Source organism: Phascolarctos cinereus, unplaced genomic scaffold (assembly GCF_003287225.1).
Source record: "Phascolarctos cinereus isolate Bilbo 61053 unplaced genomic scaffold, phaCin_HiC Scaffold_4;HRSCAF=312, whole genome shotgun sequence".
NCBI lineage: Eukaryota > Metazoa > Chordata > Mammalia > Diprotodontia > Phascolarctidae > Phascolarctos > Phascolarctos cinereus.
The window spans coordinates 718,434,201-718,457,755 of record NW_027555847.1 but is presented as its reverse complement, the minus strand read 5'-3'; the positions used below and the strand labels follow the sequence as shown (position 1 = coordinate 718,457,755).

Below are 23,555 nucleotides of genomic sequence, written 5' to 3'. Positions count from 1 at the left end.
CTTTGAAAGGCATTTCATTGACCAGTAATAGACCCTACATCCATGAGTAGCAAAGACATACACTCCAGAGATGGATAGAAGTATAGGAAAGAAGGAAAGAAGGAAAGAAAGAAACATTTATTAGGCACCTACTTTGTGCCAGGCACTGTTAAGCACTTTACAAATATTTCATTTGCTCCTCACAACTCTGGAAGGTAAGGTGCTATTATTATTCTTCCCATTTTACAGTTGAAGAAACTGAGGCAGACAAAGGTGAAGTGACTTGTCCAGGGTCACACAGTAAGTATCTGAGACCATATTTGAACCATATTTTATATCGTTATAACTTCAAACAGTGTGAACTTGAATGCATTTGACCACTTCAGGGAAATCATTCACACTAACTGAGACCTAGCTGTAAGTATGTCCATGGGCAGCCAGTTAATGGAAGCATACCAGTGGGGGCTCATAAGCTTTGGCTTCAGAAGTAGCCACCCAGAGGTAGCAGCTGCCCTCTTGTGCGTGTGCAACCTAGAAGGGGTGTTACACAAATGCAAAGGTGAGAGACATCAACATTCCTGCCCTCAAGCAGCTTATGGTATAATGGGGTGGGGGCGGGCAGGGGAAGGTGTTTTTGGTATGGGCAATGATCAGGATGGTGATGAGAGACAGAGACACAGACACAGAGAGAGGAGGGGGGAGAGAGGGGGGGAGGGGAAGGGGGAGGGAGAGACACAGAGAGGGAAAGAATGAGAGAGAGGAGAGAGGGAAAGAGAGGGAGGGGGGAGAGAGAAAAAGAAAGGAGAGAGAGAGAGAAAGAAAGAAGGAAGGAGAAAGAGGAGAGAGAGAGAGACAGAGAAGGAGAGAGACAGAGAGAGAAAGGGAGGAAGGAAGCAGTAAGCTCCTACTGTGTGCCAGTACTGTGCTAAGCCCTCTGCAGATAGTAACTCATTTGATGGTGAGGTGAGGAGACAGAGACTCTTCTTCCCCTCCTCCCAGAACGTCCCCCACAGGGGCTTGGGTAGGGTTGTTCCTGCAGTAGACTGGCCACCTGTTGGAATCTGCTTCTGGAATGCTCCAGGCTGGCTCTGATCTACATGGGCCCAGAGCTGTGTCTGATCCTTTCAGCTAATTCTAATGCAACTGCTGTGTGGTGTCAGCTAATTTCATCCAATGATCAAAGTACTTCTCTCCTCCCAAATTGATTAAGGACCTGTTCATACCTAGTATACATTTTTGATTGATTGATTGATTGAATAGAGATGCCCAAGGATTCAGTAATTACATTAATTGGTTGGGGGGAGTGAGTGTTCACACCTCCCTTCTACAATAACCATGAAAGAATCACCAGGAATCTCTGAGTCATCTCACACTTATTTATGTTAATTCAATTCACCAGTTGAGGGAATGTCCCCATGGAAGGAAGGAAGGAAGAGAGAAAAGAAGGAAGGAAAGTAGGAAGGAAGGGAGGAAGGAAGGAAGAGAGGAAAGAAGGAAGGAACGGAGGGAGGAAGGGAGGAAGGAAGAAAGGGAGGAAAGAAGGAAGGAAAGTAGGAAGGGAGGAAGGAAGAAAGGAAGGAAGGAAGGAAGGGAGGGAGGAAGGGAGGAAGGAAGAAAGGAAGGAAGGAAGGGAGGAAGGAAAGAATAAGCAAAGGAAGGAAGAAGCAAAGGAAAGGAGGGAGGAAAGAAGGAAGCATTTATTAAATGCCTACTATGTGCCAGGCATGGTGTAAGGACTTTACAAATAGCATCTCAGTTCTGTCCTTATAGCATCCCTGTGAGGTAGGTGCTATTATTATATTATAGTTGAGGAAACTGAAGCAGAGATTAAGGGACTTGCCCAGGGTCATACAGGGAATATCTGAACCTGGATTTGAACTCAGGCCCAAAGCTCTAGCCACCATACCACCTATCTGCCTCTAATGACATCCCACACAGGTCCTTGAAGTATTGTTGTGAGTGCATGAGAGAGAAAGACTGCTAAGAGATATCAGCAGAGAGAACAGCCACTTCCACCTCCGGGTGTGGTGGGAGCCTTCATGGACGAGGTGCTTGCCACTTGGGATAGAACTTGAAGGATCAGAAAGCTTGAATGGCTGGAGCTGGAAGGAGGATGAGAGGGGAGGGAGAAGAGGGCTGAAAAGAGTGGCCCAGTTTGAGGAGCTGAGAAGTCCAGCTAGGCTGAAGTGGAGAAGGGGAGCAAGCGGGGAGGGGGAACAGTGGGAAATTGGGCCAGAAAAGTAATTTGGGAGCAGATTGGGGGGACGGGCAGCACAAATGACAAGCAGCAGAGTCTGGACTGGATTCAGCAGGGTTCTGAGCAGGGCAGAGCCGCACATTAGGAAGATTAATCTGGCGATGACACCCAGGGTGGATGGGAGCCCAGAGAGACTGGAGCCCAGCTGCCCAGCCCTGGCTGCCCAATAGTCTAGGGGAGAGGCTGGCACCAGGGACCACTTAGGCTGGTGACTATGACTGTGGCAAGGAAGGCAAGGAAGGGAGGGGCGGGCAGGGCTTGGCAAGGGCAGGTCTTCTGATCCGAACCGGTGGGAAATAGCCAGGTCTGTTCCGAATGTCCCTCCACACTAGAGCTGTGAATTTATCTGGGTCGGGGAACAATGGATAGGGTGGTAGGGGAATGGATTCACTAGGTAGAAAAGCTTCCAGCAAGGAAATTCCCTCTCCCAGGGCCAGTTGACACCTTCTCAATAACCCCAGAGAAATGCTTACCAGTTGGCTCAGGATCCCACAAGCACGATATGTCAGAGGCAGGACTTTAACTCAGGTCTTCCAGGCCCTAAGGCCAGCTGCCTGATAGTGTTAGCAATAAAATAAATAATAATTACAATTGTGTAGCCTTTATCATTTCAACAATAGAGAAAGAGATTGAAGTAGAGAGCCAAGTCCTGTAGAAAGACTGATGGTTTTGCAGTCATCGGACCGGGGCTGAGTTCAAACTTTGCTACTTTCCTGTGGCTTTTGGGTCCCAGTTTCCTTGTCTGTAAAAATAATGATGATGATGATGATGATGGTGGTGGTGATGATAAAGGGATTAGACTAGATCAGGGAGTCTTCACCTGGGGTTCATTAACTTTTTTTAAAATGTATTTTGATAACTTTAAACATAATTGGTTTCCTTTGTAATCCTTAGTATTTTATGTATTTAAAAACGTGATTCTGTGAAGGGCTCCTTGGGGCAGCTAGGTGGTATAGAGTGCTGGGCCTGGAGTTAGGAAGATTCATCTTTCTGAACTCAAATCCAGCCTCAGACTTACTAGCTGTATGATCCTGGGCAAGTCATTTAAACCCTGTTTGCCTCAGTTTCCTCTTCTATCAAATGAGCTGGAGAAGGAAATGGCAAAGCCCTCCAGTATCTTAGCCTAGAAAACCCCAAATGAGGTCATGAAGAGTTGGACATGACTGAAAAATGACTGAACAGCAATAAAAACATGATTCTGAGGACTCCATAAGCTCCGCCAGACTGCTGCCCAGGAGTCCATGACACCAGACAGATTAAGACCTCCTGGCCTAGAGGGTCTCCAGTCTCTTTTCAGCTCTAAACTCAATAATCCTGTGAGCTGTTGATGCCAAGACCCCTTCCAACCTCCAAATCCCGTGCTTTCATCCCCACTTCCCCACATGGTTGTCATAGCAATTCTATGAAGGAGTCATATGGTGCCCATCAAATATTGGGACTTACAGATTGAGACCTAGACAAGGCAGAGCTGAGACCCCAAGCCAGGCCTTCTGACTCCCAGTGCGACATTTTCCCCATCCAATCCAGTCTAACAATCTTGAGCTCTTACGGCAGCTATTACTGTTCTCATTGGTCTTCCTGTCTCTAGGCCTGCTCCTCTCCAGCTCATCCTCCCCATGGTTGCTAAGTTGATATCTCTAGAGCACATCTGGCCATATCGTTCCTCTGCTCGATAACGTTCCTTGACTTTCTATTGCCTCCTTAATAAAACACAAACTCCCTTGTTGGGTTTTGAAAGCCTTTGACTATCTGGCTTGAGGCTTATATAATACTCTATTTTCATTCTATGGGGTTGGGGATGGAGAACAATATCTGAAGAGAAAATTAAAGTAATAAAAGTAATCTCTAGGGGCAAGGGGGCCAGCAACAGGGGGCATCAGGACAGGCTTTTCTGTAGGAGTTGGGACTTAGAAGCAAGGATTCTGAGAGGTAGAGGTGAGGAAGAAAAGCATTTCAGGCTTGGGTGATGGCCTGTCCAAAGGCATGTCAAAACAGCTGACATTTACACAGCGTCTTAAGGTTTGCAAAGGGATTTATATACATGATCTCACTTGAGTGCCATGATGACCTGTTAAGGTAAGCACTATTATTAATCTTCCTTTTATAGATGAGGAAACTGAGGTTCAGAGGGGCCCCCAGAGAGGAGTTCTCCGAGAATGGCTTTGAACTCAGGTCCTTCTGATTCCAAGCCACTCTATCCAGTAGGACCTTCTCTCAGTGTTCCCTCTACTTCCCCATTTCTTCACTCCTCAGGAAAGGATGCAAATTGGGAAGGGAGATCCCACACCAAATTCTGGGGCGTCTTCTTTGCAGGTGTTTGCAGAAGTGAATCAGGATCTGCAGAGGTTTGGAGCCCGAGTGTCAGATGAGATCCTCTCCCTGGGGCAAGAATGTGAAGCAAAGCCCCCCAGACTGAAGCAGTTTGATGGGTGGGGTCAGCACGTGGACCACATCCTCACCTGCTCTGCTTGGAAGAAGCTGAAAGGGATTTCGGCTGAGGAGGGGTTAATCGCCATAGGCTACGAGAGGAAATACTCCAGTTGGAGGTAAGAGCCTTGGTGGACGTTCCCAAGGGTCATCCCATGGGGCCCATGGTCAGAGGAAGGAGCCCTGGGTTTGGGGCTGGTTCTGTCAGAAGGGAGGAAGCAATGACATGACAAGAGCTCTGCAGTCAGAGACCCGAGTTCAAATGCCACCTCTGATGATGACTGCCTGTGCAACCTTGGCCAAGGCACTTGACCTCACTGGGCCTCAGTTTCCCCATCTGTAAAGTGAGGTGGCTGGATGAGATGGCTTCTGAGATGTCTGGAGGCTCTAGGTCTAGGATTGCACTGGTTGCAGACAACAGCTCTATGTTGGAGGAAGGAGTTCCCAAACTGGGATTCCCCTACATCAGTGAAGGCGCTGGTCTAGACAAATGCAGAATGCCTGCCCAAGCATTCCCAAACGTGATCATATATGCAAGGGGGCTTTGTAGCCCAGAAGTGAGCGTCTCAACCCCCTTTTCCTTTCTTGCCTCTGGAGGGGCCCCAGCTGCCGCTGAAGCCGCCGTGCTCTGTACTCGTCAACGTGGCCGTCAGTCATGCCTACGTGCTGAGCCATAAAGAAATAATTAGCCAGGGCTAATGGCCCATAATCTGGTCTATCTGTATTCCATTCCCAAGGGTTTCCTCCTAAATTATTAGACAGGCAGGAACATAAAACTTCGGCCTTGGTGTGGTGCCGTGTGCTTCCCGAAAGCAAAGGCTGGCTTTGTGTCGGGGGTGAAGCGCTGCCTGAGGAGACCCGCCTCCAAAGCCTGCCTGCTTGGTGGGTGACCTCAAGGGAGTCCCTTCCCTTCCTCAGGCCTCAGTTTCCCCCTCTGCAAAATAAGGTGACCGTGCTAGAGGATCTCTAAGATCCCTTCCCAATTTAGTCCGTCAGTCAATAAGCATTTATTAAGCACCTACTGTGTGCCAGGCTCCAGCGAAGTACTGGGGACACAAAAACACCAACCAACCGAAAACCAGTCCCTGCCCCAGAGAGCTCTCCGTCTCGTGGGAGACACAACCTGCAAAAACTGATGGTATCCAAGGCGCTATTGGCATTCTACTGCATTTCATTCTCTTAAGGGCCCAGTAAGCGCCAGGTACAGTGCTAGGGGCCGGGGGTTCTTGTCCTCAAGGGGCTGATGCTCTAATGGGGAGGAGAGGGGAGAGGGGAGAGAAAGACACGACCCGAGCAAGTACACATCTATTATGGACAAAATCATTTTCAAGGGGGCCCAGTGTTGTGAGAGAAATGATTATTTCTCTCGTATTTCATGACTAATTACTGAATTAGGACCAAGGTTTTTCCCTTTTTCTACTTCCTCATTCAGAAATGGCCTGCAAGTAGGTTCCTCAGGCAGGGCTGAGGAAGTGCAGGGCTGATACTGAAAGGGAGAGTTCAGATTATCTATTCAAAAGGCAAAGTTAGGTGAATTGATGGATTCCAGCCCGTTGTGTTTTACTCCAACAGGTCTGGGAAAATGCAGATTCTCCCTTTTGGCAGATGGGTGATATGGATACAGATAGGGTTTTTTGACCAAAATTGAGTGATCAGAGTCATGTACCCCAGACCCTCATTAAAATAGGTCCACCTCTCATTATAATATTCATTATCTCATTAATTCTTTAGTTGATTTCCGCCCTCAGCAACACCCCCTCTCCAAAGGCATATAAGTGTTGAGTAGACTCCATGAGGGGTCTTTGGTCTAAGACAGCCAAAGGATCATCCTTTTATTAATATTATGCTAGAATTATTAATAAAATTATTAATTACCCAGAAACTATGTCTCTCAAACTTTTTATACCTCACAGTTAGGAAAAGAAAGGTCTCACTCAGGAGGTGGCACTACAGCCATGCTTCGAAGACACCTAAGGAGTCTACAAGGAAAAAGGGAGGAGGGAGAGCAGCCCAGGCCTGGCTGACCACTTGTGCCTTAGGACCCTTTGCCAGGACAAGCTACATTTTGCTTCCCTTGTCTCCCCCTCTATTGAAGGGGGAAGAAGAGTCCTCTGAGCTTCAAACACGAGAGAATAGTTCTTCCCCTATGGGAAGTATAGTGATTCCTGCTGTGGTCAGTAGATCCAAGGGGCCTCCAGCTGGCATTGTCCTGAGAAATTACAAGTTTGGTTTCAAGCACAGTAATCGGCACATACTAAGAGCTTAATAAATGCTTTTTTATTCATCCATCCACCCATTCATCCATTTATCCATCCATGCATCCATTCATCTATCCATCCATCCTTTTGTCATCTATCCATCCATCTATTCATCCATCCATCCATTTATCCACCTTTTTATCTATCCATCCAATCCATCCATCCTTTTATCCATCTATTCATCCATCCCTCCATCCATTTATCTATCCATCCATCCATCTGTCCATCTACCCATCCATCCATTTATCCACCCATCCATCTACCCACCTGTCCGCTCGTCCATCCATCTAGCCATCCATCCACCTGTTCATTCATTCAAGTTGAGCAGGCCCAGAGACAAAGCCTTTGTAAGTAGGAATCTTACCCTGCCTCACCAAAGAAAGGAAAGAAGTGAGTCCAGGAAGCTGCTTCTGAGTCAGGCAGCCAAGCAGGGAGACAAGAGGATACTCTGAAATAGAGGTTCAAGGCAGGGGGGAGCCAGGCTGCTCGTGGCCTCGCCCATCCTGGCTTGTGTTGACTCTGGCTTTTCTCCATGTTCCCCAGCCGCATGTACCAGGTGGCCAAGCTGTTCCTGTTCTCCCCCTCTTCTGGAATGTTCATTTGCCCCCTGGCCATGACTGATGGTGCCGCTAGGGTCCTGGAGGTGAGAACCAAAGGAACTCAGAGCTGGTGTCCTCCCAGTCCCTGCCCCTCTGCCCCCCACCCCTGATCTCAGGCTGAGGCTTTCAGCTCCTTTACTTCCTTGTGGCTTAACCTCTGACTTCAGATGACTCCTTGGTTTTCCATCTTCCTAATAAAAAATGAAGACCCCAGCCCCGTGCTCCTGTGCAGCTGCATGCACCCAGCTGCTAAGGCATCCATCCAAGGGGCTCTGGGGGACCATGGCCTCTACACTTAGATGGGGGCTAGTTAGAGGCTTGGTGAGCATTTTTAAAGTGCCCACTGTGTGGTAGGCACTGGAGACATGAAGACAAAAATGAAATCCCTGTTCTCCAGGAGCTTACCCTCTTCCGAGGGCAAACAATAAAAACAACACATATGTAGATAAATAAATAAATACAAGGTAATTTGAGGGGAGGACAATCGGCAAATGACTCCTGTGGGAGAGGGCACCGCAGCCAATGCTTGAACGGAAGTAAGAATCTCAACATGTAGAGGAAGGAGTGGGGGGATAATCTGCAAAAGCCCAGGCAGGAGAGGGAACGGTCATGTTCAGGGGACACAAGCGAAGGGGCTCCAAAGCGTTATCCGGCACCATCAACAAGCATTTATTAAGCACCTACTGAATCCCAGGCACTGTTCTAAGTGCTGGGGATGCAAAGAAAGGCCAAGTCTCCTGAGGGCTCACTGCCCCAGGCTCTATTCCTTCCCTCTTTTTCTGCCCTCATTTGCCTTCTTTGATTTCATCCCCTGAAGGTGATGAACCCCTCAGGGGCAGCAGGGGAAGCTTTCGGTCATCTGACTTCACGAGACCCAAAGCACTTCTGGACCTCTGGCCAGTGGATGACCGAACGGAAGGGAGGCTCTGATGTGGGTGAGTGGGCCCAGAGGCGGAGGAGCTCAGGGGCTCTGGGGGCGCAGCTGGAGCCCACCCGGAGTCCATCTCTCTCCTCAGCCCACGGCACCGAGACGGTGGCCCTCAAGCAGGAAGATGGCACGTACAAACTCTTCGGCCTGAAGTGGTTCACGTCATCGACAGACGCTGACATGACGCTGGCCCTTGCCCGGATCAGGGACGCTCAAGGATCCGTCACCAAGGTCAGCATGCTAGATAAGGGATAAGGGAGCCGGGTTCTCTCGGGATTCTCTGCGCTCTGGGGATTGGCCCCACCCCCGAAGGCTCCAGGTGGGTGCTGCTGACCCCTCTCTGCTCTGCTCTGAGCCCAGGCTTCAGGTACCCCCTCAAACGCTGTGCAGCCTTGGACAAATCACCCCAACCTTTCTGTGACAGCATTAAAAAAAAAAAGTTGGACTCCATGGTGTCTAACTCCCCCTCCAGCTCTAAAGCACATAGAATATATACAACTTTATCGGGATTCCAGTCTGTCTGTGAGGAAGGTGGGTATTCTTTGCTTGGACCAGGCTCACGGTGTGGAGACGTGCTGGTTCAGGGTAGCTAAGGGGCCACCACGTGATGGATGAAGGGCAGAACCGCGGGGGGGAGGTGAAGAAGGGGCCAAGAGCCAGTTTAGGCTCGAGACAGGACAAACCCTAGTCCTAAGTAGGGTGGACTGCCTGAGGAGGTGGTGAGTTGCCTGTCTCTGGAGGTCTGCAAGCAAAGCTAGGCGAGCGCTGGTCAGGTACGCTGTAGCGGGGATTTCTAGAGCGGCGCCAGGGTCCCTTCCAACAGGGAGATTCTGTGCCACAGGGGACCAGGGGGCTGTCCCTCTTCTTCCTGAAGCCGCAAGACGAGCAGGGACAGGTGAATGGCCTGGAGGTGCAACGTCTGAAGGAAAAGTTGGGCACCCGCCAGCTGGCCACTGCCGAACTGCTGCTGGACGGTGCCCGGGCACATCTGGTGAGGAGGCGGGAGAGGATGTGCTGGTTGTGGGTCGCGTCTGCAGGCTCTGATAGCACTTCTCTCTACTTGGGCCTGACCTGGGGGCAGAAGGCTTTCTGTCTGCCCCATTCCAGGCCACCTCTAGGATTCCAATCACCGAACTGGAAGGGATGTTGAAAGTCCTTGAACAGGACCAACCCCCTCCCCCTCTGAGGGAGACTGAGGAAGACGGAAGTGACTGGCCCATGGTCACACAGGTAGTCAGTGGCTAAGCTGGGGTTTGAACCCAGTTCTTGCTGACTTCAAATAACAACAGTAAGGAAGACCTGAGGTCACATCTGGCCTCAGACCCTTACTAGGTAAGTCATTTCATCTCAGTCTGACTCAGTTTCCTCAACTGTAAAATGGGGATAATAACAGCCCTTCCCTCCTGGGATTGTTGTGAGAATCAAATGAAATGATAATTGTTAAGTGCTTAGCACACAGTAGGCACTATATAAATGATGATGACAATTACTGTTATTGGTAGCATTTATATAGTGCTATAATAATAGTGAGAATTATTATTATTGCTAACATTTATATAATGCTTTAATAATAATTATTATAGGTAGCATTTATATGGTGTTTAATCATGAGAATTATTATTGGTAGTGTTTACATAGTTCTTTAGTAATTATTATTAGAAGTAGCATTTATATGATGCTTTCATAATAATTATTATAGCTAGCATGTATATAGGATGGTCATAATGAGAATTACTGTTATAGCTAGCATTACACAGTGCTTTAAGGTTTGCAAGACATTTTACACGTGATGATCTCATTTGGGGCAGGGTTTCTTCTGTCCCTCTGGCGCTGGTGGGTTTAGGGTTGTAATTGTGGCCACTCCCTGGCATCTTGCTCTCAGTAGGAAGTGCAGGGAGCCCAAATGCCCTTTGCTTATGGCAGCTGCCTTGCCACTAGGTATCCCAGGAGGGCCGGGGAGTGGCCACCATCGCCAACATGCTGACCATCACCCGGATATACAATGCCGTATGTGCCGTGGGCTTCATGAGGAGGCGAATGGGGGGTGAGGCCCCGTTAGGGCCATCCAATGCAGAATTACGAGACTTGGAGACACAGGGCAGGGCAGGGAGAAGGGGACAAAAGGCTTTCCAAAGATCTCTAACTCTCACAGCCAGACAGGGAGCTCAGTGGCTGCCAATCTGACCCAGACCTGAACCAGAATCCCTTCAATGCCATCCCCTAGATCTCAAAGGGATTGAAGAAAATATTCAGAGCAGCTGTTTTTGTGGTGGCAAAGAACTGGGAGATAGGAGGATGCCCATTCTTTGCTGAAAGGCTGAATTAGTAGTGGGATAGGAGTGTGATGGAATACTGTTGTGCTATAAGAAAAAATGACAAGCAAGATGATTTCTGAAAAACCTGGGGAGACTTGGAGGAACTGATGCAGGGGGAAGTGAGCAGAACCAGGAGACCAATCTATACAGTAACAGCACCTAGAGACACCATGCACCCTACAGGGTCATCCTGCCCCTGCTTGCAGACAGGCCCCCCCCACCCCCCACTGACAGGTTCAGGGACCACAAAGCAGAGATTTGTCTCCCCCCAGTTTAAAATCCTAGGACCAGAGCTCATTGACAGATCTCTAATTAGTACCCATGTGACCTCAAGCACCCTGCAGTTTTATAGGCCAAGCTAAACACGTGGACACGGCTCTTCTGGGCCCCCGGGTCTCTGCTTCTGCTGCATGCACCCTGTTTCTTCAACTGTTCTTCATAGGAAAGGCCTCTGGCCCCTTCCCTCCTCCAGACACTCTCCCATGTCTTTCCTAAAGCTGTGCTACTCAAACCTGAACTCAAGACCTTTGGGCAATCCTGCCTCTCTCTCTGAGACCATGGAGGGGTCGAGGGGGCGGGGGAAGGCTGGGTCAAGGAAGAAAGGGGGCATGCAGAATCTGGCAGCAAAAGGGGCTCCTGTGCCCCTTCAAGCCACTTTGGGGACCCCAAGGCCTGGGGCTGCTGAGCCTCGCCCTGGCTGATGGTAATAACACCCATTTTGATCCTCTGTGGTCACAAAGCACACCCCTCCCAATAGCCCTGTGAATTAGGGCTGATGGCATCATTGTTACTGTTGTCCAGTCCTGTTCAGCTTTTTGTGACCCCTATGGGGTTTTCTTGACAAAGGTATGGAGTGGGTTTGCCATTTCGTTCTTTAGTGGATTAAGGCAAATGGAGGCTAAGTGACTTGTGCAGGGTCACACAAGCTAGGGTCTGAGGCTGGATTTTCCTGGTTTTGCCTGACTCTAAGCCCAATGATCTACCCGCTGAGCCATCTAGCTGCCTCCAATAGCTGACAGCATTACTCCCATTTAAGTGATGAGAAAACTGAGGCACAGACCCATGAAGTGAGTAGCCCAGCGTCACATAGGTCCCGAGGGCACACAGGTGCTTTCCTTACAATAGCCATGAGACAACAGGAAGCAAATGTAATTGTCCCCATTTTGCATTTGAGAAAACTCACTCAGAGAGGTCAAAGGATTTGTCTAGGGCCACACAGCTAGAAGCTTAGGAGATAGAATTCAAAAACCAGTCCTACCTGCATTCACACTCAACATTCTTTTTGCTATAGGACATTGTCCTGTAAGGTTTCCTTCTGGAGCTGGGCACCCAGAAAAGAGGAGAGACACCCCACTGTCCTTCTCCCGGATGGGGGCTCACAAAGCCCATTCATGAATAGGAGTGCAGACCTCATACATTCCACCCCTTTCCACCCACTTACTACCTGGCCCCATCTTGAGAAACTGACCCCTCTCCTCTCTAACCACCAGGGGCTTGTCCTAGTGTGGAGGAGACTGGACCACAGTAGGACAGCATTAGCCATGGCTGTAGTGAGTTGAGAGAGTTTTTAATTATTCCTTGTTGCCCAGAGTGGATGATGGGAAATACTGACTCCTTCATACTGGGGTAAGGGAAAGGTAAAGGATGCACAGGAGCCCGACTCTATCTTCCTCCCCAGGGTGGTCACCATGGCCCGAGAGTATGCCACCAAGAGGTTTGCGTTTGGAAAGTTCCTCAAAGACCACCCGCTGCACACCCACATATTGGCCCGGATGGAGGTGAGAGCAGCCCCAGTGCCACAGGTCTCTGCCTTCAGCCTAAGAGGAGCAGGACGCCTTCCAGGCAGCTGCCAGCCTCTCACCATTCATTCCAGCAGAGAGGGCATCCCCAGCCCCCAGGAGGAAGGGCTGATGAACCTGGGACTGCAGTCTGACTTAGGCTACAGGCAGTGACGGAGAGCCTTCACACCCCTTCCTCCCTTCCCCCATCCAAGCCATAGAATGTCAGTCTCACTGACCTAGAAGAGGGGAAGCCTGGGTGGGGGGTAGCCTCAGCGCTGCCACTAACCAGCCACACAATTCTGGGAAAAATCAAGTCTCTCCGGTCTCCGTTTTTCATCTGTCAGAAGAGGAGGTGGGTTGAGAGCGAATGCTTGCAAGGACCCGTTCTCTGAGGGAGGAGGGTGCTAGGCCAAAGTGGGCTGGTAGAAGAGTGAGAGTAAGCCAGAAATCAGCATTGTTGGGCGGCTCCTTCTCTACCACCCCTCTGGGGCCAGGGCTAGGCCCATGTTGATCACACAGGGAGGCGGCCACCAGTCGGCCCAGCCCAGGCTGGCAGTGCCCCCTCCTCGGGCCACCATCCTTCCCACAGCTCCCTCCCCCATCCCTGGCCCGGCAGGTACAGACGCGGGGTGGCTTCCTCTTGGTCATGGAGGTGGGCAGGTTACTCGGCCTGAAGGAGACGAACTTGGCCAGTGCCCAGGACTCTCACCTCCTCCGACTGCTGGCCTCCGTGACCAAGCTCTACACTGGAAAACAGGTGAGAGCCCAGCTGATCAAGGACGCGGCCTTATCTCCTCTCTGTCCAGAAGCGGTGGGACACAATGTGATAGGGCACTTACCTTGAAGCTAGAGGACCCGGATTCTAGTCCTGGTTTTACCGCGTAGCTACGGATAAAGGCGCTTGGCCTCAGTTTCCTAATCTGTAAACTGTGGGTGTGTTGTATAAACTCTAAAGTGCCATATAAAGGGGAGGGGAGGTGCAAAGAGAACCAGCATTTGTTAAGCACCTACTGTGTGCCTGGCATCATCCTAAGAGCTTTAAAAATATTACCTCACTTGATTCTCACCATGACCCTGGAAGGTAGGGGCAATTATTAAACCCGATTTACAATTGAAACGGAGGCAGACAGAGGTGAAGCGATTTGCCCAAGGTCACACAGTTAGTGAGCACCTGAGGTCCAATCTAAATTCAGATCTTGACCCCAGGCCCAGAGCTTTATCCAAGGCCTTGGTGCCAAGCTGCCTCACAACCAAATCCAAGCTCCCAAACGCGGTCTGAGCGGGCAGAGGCGAGAGGCCTGCAGCCACCATCTTTTCTAGATGCTCCCCGACCATGTCTTTAATAATCTCCCCAGAAATCAGTCAAGGGCACTGGCCTATAGATGGCAGACTCCATCCTGCTCCCTGCCCACACTTTCCCAGCCCATCTGCCCTTCTCCAGTCCTGGCGAAGCTCCTTTGGTTCTCTTTCAAATCTCTCTGGCGGCCGCCAAGGGCTCCATTTCCGTCTCCTTCCTTGCCTTGGGGACTACACCTCCCTCTTGGCCATTTTGGCCAAGCCCAAACAAGCAAAGCGAAGGTTGAGCAGCTGACCTCTCCATTATTTATTGGCACTCCTTGGTCCCTGCTTGGACCATCCCTTTTCCCCAAACAGCTTCAAATAAACAACCCAAAGTCCTAGTCTTCTTCCCTCGGCATTCTTTGCCAGTGTCGGCTCACTCTGAGCTGCCGCCATAACTCTGGCACCATGCCATGCCCTTCGATTGGTGCCCAGGGTCACACAGCTAGGAAGCGTCCAAGGCTGGATTTGAACTCAGGTCTTTCTCATTCCAGGCTCTATCCACTGAGCCACCTAACTGCCTGTCACATAAGAGGCACTTAATAAACGTTTATTGACAGACTATGATAACCAGCTTGGCGGATATACACAGGCAGTTTTCTTCCTCTTCCTTCTTCTTCAGTTTAAAGCTCTTTGGACTGCAAAGCTCCCTCATGTACATATATGCATGCATGCATGTACATATATGCACATATGTATGTGCATATTGAATCTGTACGTATGCATGTATATATTGCGTGAATGTGTATATAATACATATGCTATATACGGAGTAGATATAATACACGCACGTGTATATGTAAACACACATTTAAATGTATACATGTGTAACAGTATACACATGCGTATTATATTATTTTTCATATATTGCATAATACATTGACACAGATATTATTACTGTTACTGTATTTTAGGTAGATTTCATTCTTGCCAGCCTACATTTTATTTTAAGCTGTGATCCCCCAAGCCAAATCCAGTTTTCAGACACCAGCTGTTCAGTTCTGCCTCTCCCTTCTGAATCCTCTGCCTGCAAAGGGCCGCGGGGAGGCAAACACTAGCTGTGCCCTCCCCATCCCTCCGGTCTTTGCTATCTTTCCCCAGACTTTCTCATCTCAGGCAGATGTTTTCCGTGTTCCTTCTGGCAGGAACGACTTGTGCCGGTGTGAACCCCCCAAAGTGGAGAGACATTCAAAGTTTTTGTATCAAGGCCCTTAGGCTAGCCGGGGTCTGGAACACAGCGGACACTTGACTCAGTTTAGTGAATAAGGACTAGAACTCCAGCCCCCTGGAATCTCAGGACTCTAGAATTTAGGATCAAGGCCTCTTTTCAGTTATGCAGTTAGTTCTCAGTCTGCCCAAGCCCACTGTGAACAGATATGAGGACAGACAGACATCAGCCCCCAAGACCTGGCTTCTTCAGGCTGCTGGGCACTTTAAGGACCTGGATCCACCACAGGGCAGCTCCTTTCCCTCTGCCACCCCGGGGGGTATAGGGGCTACTGGGAATTAGGGCCCCCCCGGGTTTCATACTGAGCTTTGCCGCTAACTCCCTGTATAACCCTGACTAAGTCATCTTCCCATTCTGAGCCTGCTGCTTCCCCGTAAAATAAGGAAGTTAGATTTGGACCTGGGCTCAAATTCTGGCTGTACTGCTTATCACTCATGTTACCTGGCTTCTCTCTGGGTTTCTGAGGGGGTTTGAGTAGTAGACCTCTAAAGACCTTCCAACTTTCAATCTATGACTCTGTTACCTTGGGCAAGCCATTACTCTCTGTTTGGGGCCTTAATTTCTTATATCTGAAAAATGGGAATGCAGTTATCCCTTCCACATATCGGGCATTAGCAGTGTAGCACCCCCACAATCTGGAAAATTTGTGTAAAATATTTTGGGCCTCCCTTTATACCAGAGAAGAAGTCTGAATTTTTTTTTCTTTTTCCTTTATGGGGTGTTTACAGTACCTTATTGCAAAATCTGTATAGTATACAATCCTATACATATATTTTATGCATTCGTTTCTAAATTTTTTTCTTTTTGGTGTTGTCTGAAGCTTCCACCAGAACTCCAAAAAAAAATTCCCATCTAATTTCTTATGCCCACCCATGATATATCAAAATCGTGATGTGGAAGGAATAACTGTAATGTGGTGTAATGAAGAGTGCTGGACCTGAAGTCAGTAAGACCTACCTCAATTTCAAAGTTCAAATCCCACCTCGAACACTTTACTAGCCATGCAACCTTAGGCAAGTCACTTAACATCTCTGGGTCTGTTTCATCAACTGTAAAATGAGGAGGTTGAAGATTAGAAGGGAAGCAGAAAGCTGGGAAACAATTTTTACAGCCAGTGTCTCTGATAAAGGCCTCATTTCTAGATAACTAAGTCAAATTTATAAGAATACAAGTCATTCCCCAATTGATAAATGGTCAAAGGATATGAACAGGCCGTTCTCAGATGAGGAAATGAAAGCTATCTATAGTCATACAAAAAAATGCTCTAAATCGTTATTGATTAGAGAAATGCAAATCAAAACAACTCTGAGGTACCACATCACACCTATCAGATTGGCCAACATGACAAAACAGGAAAATGATAAATGTTGGAGAAGATGTGGGGAAATTGGAACACTAATACATTGTTGGTGGAGTTGTGAACTGATCCAACCATTCTGGAGAGCAGTTTGGAACTATGCCCAAAGGCCTATAAAACTTCATACCTTTTGATTCAGCAATACCACTAGGAGGTCTGTATCCCAAAGAGATCATAAAAACGGGAAAAGGGCCCACATATACAAAAATATTTATAGCAATGGGCAGCTAGGTGGCACAGTGGATAGAGCACCGGCCCTGAAGTCAGGAGGACCGGAGTTCAAATCCAGCCTCAGACCAAGCACTTGATACTTACTAGCTGTGTGACCCTGGGCAAGTCACTTAACTGCGATTGCCTAAAAAAATATTTATAGCAGTTTTTTTTTTGTGGTGGCCAAGAATTGGAAATTGAGGGGACACCCACCAACTGGGGGAATGGCCGAACAAGTTGTGGTATATGTATGTAGTGGAATGCTATTGTGCTATAACAAATGATAAGCAGGTGGACCTCAGAAAAACCTGGGAAGACTTGTATAGACTGATGCTGAGTGAAGTGAGCAGAACCAGGAGAATGTTGTACGCTGTAACAGCCATGTTACATGATGACATATATATATTTTGCTTTTGGGTGAGGTGATCGGGGTTAAGTGACTTGCTCAGGGTCACACAGCTAATAAATGTCAAGGGTTACAACCAGGTCCTCATGACTCCAAGTCCAGAGCTCTATCTACTTTGCCACCTAGCTGCCCCAAACCAGAATTTTTGTTTTTTTGGGGGGTTTTTTGGTGAGGCGGTTGGGGTTAAGTGACTTGTCCAGAGTCACACAGCTAGTGAGTGTCTGAGGCCAGATTTGAACTCAGGTCCTCCTGACTCCAGGGCCAATGCTCTAGCCAGTACGCCACCTAGCTGCCCCTGTGATGACCAACTTTGATAGACTTAGCCCTTCTCAGCAATGCGAGGATCTAAGACCTCTCCAAAAGTCTCATGACGGAAAATGCTATCCACATCCGGAGAAAGAACTATGGAGGCTGAATGCAAATGGAAGCAGACTATTTGCTCTTTTTTTTGTTCTTCTTTCTCATGGTTTTTCCCTTTAGTTCTAATTCTTTACAATGACTAATATGTTTAATATGATTGTATACGTACAGCCCATATCAGATTGCTCGCCTCTTGGGGAGAGGAGAAAGGAAGGAGGGGGAGAAAATTTATAGAAGTGAATGTTGAAAACGGAGAATAAATAATCATTTTCAACGAGGGGGCTGTACCCTGTGCCCTCCAAGGTCCCTTCCAGCTCTTAATCTAGGACCCTGTGACCTACCTCGTGGCATTGTTGGAACAACTCTTGGAGCACTACTGATGACCTCTGGGGTCCCTTCCGGCTCGGAATGTCCCGGAATTTCTGGGCTCAGCTCCCCACCCCCTAGTCCCCTGCCTGCAGACAAGAGTGGTCAAAGTAGCGACCCCAGGTGCCAAGATGCACCCAGGAGCATCTCATTGGCTCCCAGAAGCCTGTAGTGTCCGGAGAACAGGGTGGGATGCAGAAATGGGCCTTTTTCCAGCCAGACCCTCTCCTCACAGGCAATGGCTGTTGTCTCTGAGGGGCTGGAATGCTTCGGTGGGCAGGGCTACATGGAGGACACAAGCTTGGCAGGCATTCTTCGGGACACGCAGGTAGGAGCCCTAAGATCAAACACACCAGCCAGTAGCCCTGAACCAAAGGCCTCTGGTTTGTGCAAATAGCCAGAGACTCTTCTGTGTTCCTGACACCCTCATCTCCAGCTTGTGTTTGTACTGGAAGTTCCACGACATGGCTCTTGGGCTGCACTCAGAGTCAGAAGGGGGATGTAGGGACCAGTGGGACCCCAGGAATTGGGACTTTGAATCAGTAGGCAGCACAGGGGCCTAATAAGGGGAGGGAAGGTAATGCAACTCAGACAGGAAACCCCCTTGACTGCCACAAGGCCTAAGACCCGTGCAATAGGGGGAAGGGTTGCTCTCCCCTCTGCAGGTGCTGACCATCTGGGAGGGAACCACCAACATCCTTGCCTTAGACACCCTATATGTCCTGGCCAAGAGCCAAGGCCAGGTGATGCAGGCCTTCTCAGCATCTGTCCAGGTGAGATGCTAATGGGAGCTTGTTGGCAGTGCCCTGCTGTCCCCTCTGCCTGTCTCACTGAACCCTGGAGTCGGGAGGGGCTGGGATCCTCTGGGAAAAGGGCTTATTTCCTGGCAGGGGAAGCATGTCCTTGCTTCTAGTCAACTAATGTGTTCAGAAAAGAACTGCGTTGACCTGCCTGTAAGCTGAAGTCTACAGAGCTGGGGGACTCACCCCAGGGCGGAGATGGTAAGAGCTCTGCATTTGGAAAAACACACCTCTGCCATTTCTTGGGATCATTTCCCTTCATGGGGGATTCTTATCATCGCATGTACAATGCGGGTGACATGGCTTCCCTCCCAGTGTTATTGTGCAGATCAAATAAGATGAGGCACTTGGCTTCACGTGAGGGTCAGGGTGGGCCACCTTTACAACCATGAGAGCCTTAGGAATGGTAGGCCTCCTTTGCAGGAAGGCCACATTGGTGAGATGCTCAGAGGCCATGCAGAGCAGGACTCGCCTGCTTGCCCCAGGAGCTAGCTGCCCAAGGACAGGTTCTGATGGAGTCCGTTAATATTATTTGTTGTACTCTGTTTGTCCTTCCCCCCAGGAGAAGGTGGCCTCTGCTTCCAACCACTCAGAGCTGGCTCCTTCCATCCAGTGCCTGCGGGATGCCCTCAGGAGGCTGGCCTGGCAGGTGGAGAGGCTCCTAGCACAGGGCAGCACCTCCATGGAAATGGAAGCCAGGGCCCTAGCCTACACACTGGCCAGGATCTATATAGGTAGTTCCTTCCTTTCTCCCACATGTCCTCATTTCAGTTGGGGGAGGGCAGGATTCTGAGGCAGAGGCAACATGGTATCCCTGGAAGAACAATGGCTTTGGAGGCAAAGACCTTGGTTCAAATCCCAACCCTACTCTTGTAACACTGGCCAAGTCAAAGCCTCGCTGAGCCCGTTTCCTCTTTCGTGAAATGGGAGCACGCAGCTAAGTAACCCCCAGGGACCCTTCCAACTCTGTGATCTCACGGCCTCACTGGGCCTGTTTCCTCACTTGTAAAAGAAGGTGGTGGGCTATGAGGATTCCCAAATCCCCTTTCTGCTGTACATCGCACAGTCCCAGGGACTGGAATAGGATTGTAATGAAATAGTGTTCTTTGGTTCTCTCACTGAAGATCTGCTCTCTGTCTAGGGCCCTTTTGATAGAGCATGCAGCCTGGGCTGAGGCTTCCCCTTCTGACGTCTATGCTTCACAGAGGTAAAGAGGATCTCCATCTCCTGGGCTTGGCCAATTTCCTCCCACATAACAGGCAAACCACATTCGCCTCCCAGACTTCCATCACCAGCTCAAAACTCAGTGGAATTTAACCTGGTGATATAGTCTTCTTCCTCATCTTTCCCTGGGTCTGATCTGGGAAATGCCACACAGATTCACTCAGACAAGCCATCTCCCTGTCCTTTCAAAAGAAATAGGCTGTCCTGTACCTAACACATATGTTACCTGGGATGTCTGCACAGGGTATTCCTTCACTACATTTGGGAAACCCAGACAGGAACAAAATCTGGAAATTACCCAAAGTAAATTCTGGGGAAGAGGTAAAAGATCAGCCTTATGTACCTGTTCCAAGCGAGCCTGGAACAGGAATGTTTTCCTGTTCCTTTCACACTGTGCCACTTAATTTGGGAGTGACTTGGCCCTGATTTGGTAGGCCCACGGCCCAGAAGGAAATTTACTTCAAATAGGAGTCAGAAACAAAGAGAGCTTAACGACCTTAGCCCTCACCTGAGAGCAGTTCATAGGAGGACTCCTGAGCTGAAATGGTTTTTTTCCCTAGGTGGTGTGAACAAGACCTCTGCCCTTTGGACACTGCTCAGCGAGCTGGCTGCTATGGGGCCGCTGCTGTTTGCAGAGACATAGCTCTGGTGTATGAGGCAAGCCCTACTTCCAAAGGAAAGGAAGGCACCCAGGCTCCCCGCTAAGAAAAGACTAAACATGGTGGAGGCCCTTAAATAGAAGGGAAATGAAGTTGGCCTGTTGTAAACATACCATATGCCTGAGGACCAGCATGTCTTAAATGTGTTGAATTCCTAATGTTCGATAAGATACGTATGTATGTGCATGCAATGTTATACAGACACACATATGTATGTGTACATAGATTTGTTGTTATTCAGTCATTTCAGTTGGGTCTGACTCTTGGTGACCCCCTTTGGGATTTTCTTGGCAAAGATACTGGAGTGGTTTGCCATTTCCTTCTCCAGCTCATTTGACAGATGAGGAAACTGAGGCCAACAGGGTTAAGTGACTTGCCTAGGGTCACCCAGCCAGGAAGTGTCTGAGGCTGCATTTGAACTCCAGGCTTGGTGCTGTACCCACTGTGCCACTAGCTGCCACAACACACACAGTCACACACACACCCATTCTAAACACGTAGCCACATAACAATGACACTGATTTTAGGTGCCTCATAAGGAGACAACACAACTCTTTATAAACTGAGCAAAAGATTAGAGTGAGTGGTTTTATTTATTTAAAAAAAAATAACCGTCAGGGGATGCTTCCATTTTAATGTCAAACTTTGCCCTGTGGATTGAGATTGGACTGTTCTGGAAGGGAGTGAAGCTGGAGGTGGTGGGGCTGGCCTTAAGATAGCTTCTGGAGATGGAGCACTGATCCAAGCGGACTGCGGACCCAGCTGTTTGCCTTACTACCATAAACAAATGTTGAATGGCCACAGGGCAGACAAACAGAACCTTGACCCGGGAATTCCTAGAAGCTTCCTTTCCTCATCATAACACATAAGGGTCAGCCCAGCCCCTGGGGGCTTTGGGGGGGAGGGGCTGGATGATGGGGGGCCTCCTTGTTCAAGTATGAGTTGGACAATAGATAAAATGGCTTCTGAGAGCCCTTCCGATTCTTGGAGAGAGGGACCTGGGGCACAGGGCGTAGACCCTGGAATAGGGAACATCCGAGTTCCCATTCTATCTCAGTCTCTTGCTGTGTGACTCTGAGCTTGACTTCGTAACTGCTCTGGGCTCTGGCTTCCTCATCTGTAAAACGGGGAAAATTGTATAATTATAAGTAAGTATAGCACCTACTGTTCTGAGGATCAGAGGAGATAACAAGTAAAGCCCTTTACAAATGTTAAAGTGCTCCAGAAATGCTATTCTAATTACTATTATTATTCCATGAACTAACTGGCCAAGAGTCTGAAGACCTGGTTTCTCCCCAGCTCTAAGTAGCTTCATGACCTTGGGCGAGACCATCCCACCTTCTCTGGATGCCTGCTGATTCTAGGACAAAGCATCCCTCTCCCAAATGCTACTCTTTCAGCTCTGGCCAAGGGAGTATTTAAGATAAGAAGACACATGCCCTTTACATGGATGGGGTAACCTCAGTTCTTTATACCCCTTTCGATGGTGGAGGGACTTCAAAAGCCGATCTCCACCCCCAGATTTTGTGGAACAGAAAAAGAACAAAGAAAGGTCACCGCATTCATGTGGTCAGCTCTGTATCTCTGCAATAATTAAGTGACTCCGTGTGGGAAACTGACCCTTCCTTACTAAATGATTCTTTTCCCTGCTGCAGAGCCTGAATCTGAATGGCTAAGCAATGCGGTGGCCCAGAAAGTTCACATACCCAAAGAGTGGGGGGCCCTGGTCATGCACAAAAACGACAAATTTATCACAATGTCAGCAGTCACTGAGGCCAGAGCTGTCGTAGCTGGTAAGCACTGAGGTCTACGGCCACCAAATCACCTTTGTTGAACACCATCTGGGCCTCGCCAGTTGTTGAGATTGTCTTGTTAAAAAAATGAACCTTTCAAGTGATCTTGAAGCAATTAAGCTTAACCTTTACGGCCACCCCCAAACTGCACTGCACCACACATACAACCAAGTCTCTCCACCACTGCCCCCCACCCCCACGCTCACCCACCAGCACTGCAAGAACAGCTGATGGCTGGCAGAACTCAAGGGCATCATCGCAAAGCTTCCACAGGTGGGCAGTGGCAGCCTTGGAGAAGTCTTACCATGGCCCTCCCTTCCCAGGTTCCAAACACAACTGCTTGGCCGAGGGAGAGGCTTGACCAACCGATGCTCAGGGGCAGCTAATTGTCCAGGAGACATCACTGGATCGGACCAGAGTTCCCTCTGGCTGCTTGAGGCACTTGTGTGCTCCAGGCAGTCTTCTGGGCGCCAGTGACGTGCAGATACTGCGACCTAGGCTTTGCTCATCACAGGAGCCATGAGTATTCCATGCGCTCCAGTAAGCCTTCCCGATTTCCACTCCTACGCTTGCAAGGTCAATAAAGACCAGGATCAAAGTCGCTGAATCATTCTGTAAACAGCCACGCAAAGCACTCCATCTGCACTGGGAAAATCCAGCGCTCTAGCTCAGGATGGAGCTCTCTCCCAATTCCTATTCAATTTTCCATGTCAGAAATTCAATGACGTTTCCTCTCAGGCCTGCTCAGTGTTCATGAGGCACCTCAATATTTCTGACTGCCTGACACTTATGTTTCTGAATAGGGTTACATAGGGACTTGATCCTAGAAATCCCTCCAGAGAGCCTTTATCTATTAGTCAACTGCAAAGGAGACAGCTTTAAGGTTACTCTTTAGTGGCTAGGGGACAAAGCCTGGAAACCCTTAAAATACTCTTTTTAAAAATATTTTTATATTCTTTAGGCAATTGGGGTTAAGTGACTTGCCCAGGGTCACACAGCTGGTAGGTGTCAAGTGTTTGGTCTGAGGCTGGATTTGAACTCGGGTCCTCCTGACTTCAGGGCCGGTGCTCTATCCACTGCACCACCTCGCTGCCCCTTAAAATACTCTTAATTTGAAGGAGACAAAGCACAGGAAAGTTCCAGAAAAGTGGCCGTCCCCAAGTTCTTAAGCAGGGCCTGGCGGAGCTGCCGTCCCTGGGGGTGACAAACCTCTGGTCACCTCTAGCATCCTCCACATGCTCGCTGCCCCCAAACAGCCCAGCCTGCCAGT

The 23,555-nt window shown here is 49.1% G+C and overlaps 1 protein-coding gene across 1 annotated transcript in view; it reads left to right on the top strand.

Moving 5' to 3' along the window:
* LOC110215270 (acyl-CoA dehydrogenase family member 11-like) overlaps positions 1-21,071 on the top strand; it is a 30,922-nt gene extending 9,851 nt beyond the window's left edge. The window contains exons 2-14 of the mRNA XM_078154407.1: positions 4,550-4,782; positions 7,465-7,564; positions 8,338-8,455; positions 8,537-8,679; positions 9,290-9,439; positions 10,387-10,481; positions 12,442-12,541; positions 13,161-13,301; positions 18,045-18,137; positions 18,475-18,582; positions 19,172-19,344; positions 19,751-19,816; positions 20,394-21,071. Of these exons, the coding sequence (XP_078010533.1) occupies positions 4,550-4,782; positions 7,465-7,564; positions 8,338-8,455; positions 8,537-8,679; positions 9,290-9,439; positions 10,387-10,481; positions 12,442-12,541; positions 13,161-13,301; positions 18,045-18,137; positions 18,475-18,582; positions 19,172-19,344; positions 19,751-19,816; positions 20,394-20,538 (1,665 nt within the window). The 3' untranslated portion in view covers positions 20,539-21,071. The remainder of the gene's footprint in view (positions 1-4,549; positions 4,783-7,464; positions 7,565-8,337; positions 8,456-8,536; positions 8,680-9,289; positions 9,440-10,386; positions 10,482-12,441; positions 12,542-13,160; positions 13,302-18,044; positions 18,138-18,474; positions 18,583-19,171; positions 19,345-19,750; positions 19,817-20,393) is intronic.
* The last annotated feature ends 2,484 nt before the right edge of the window (positions 21,072-23,555 follow it).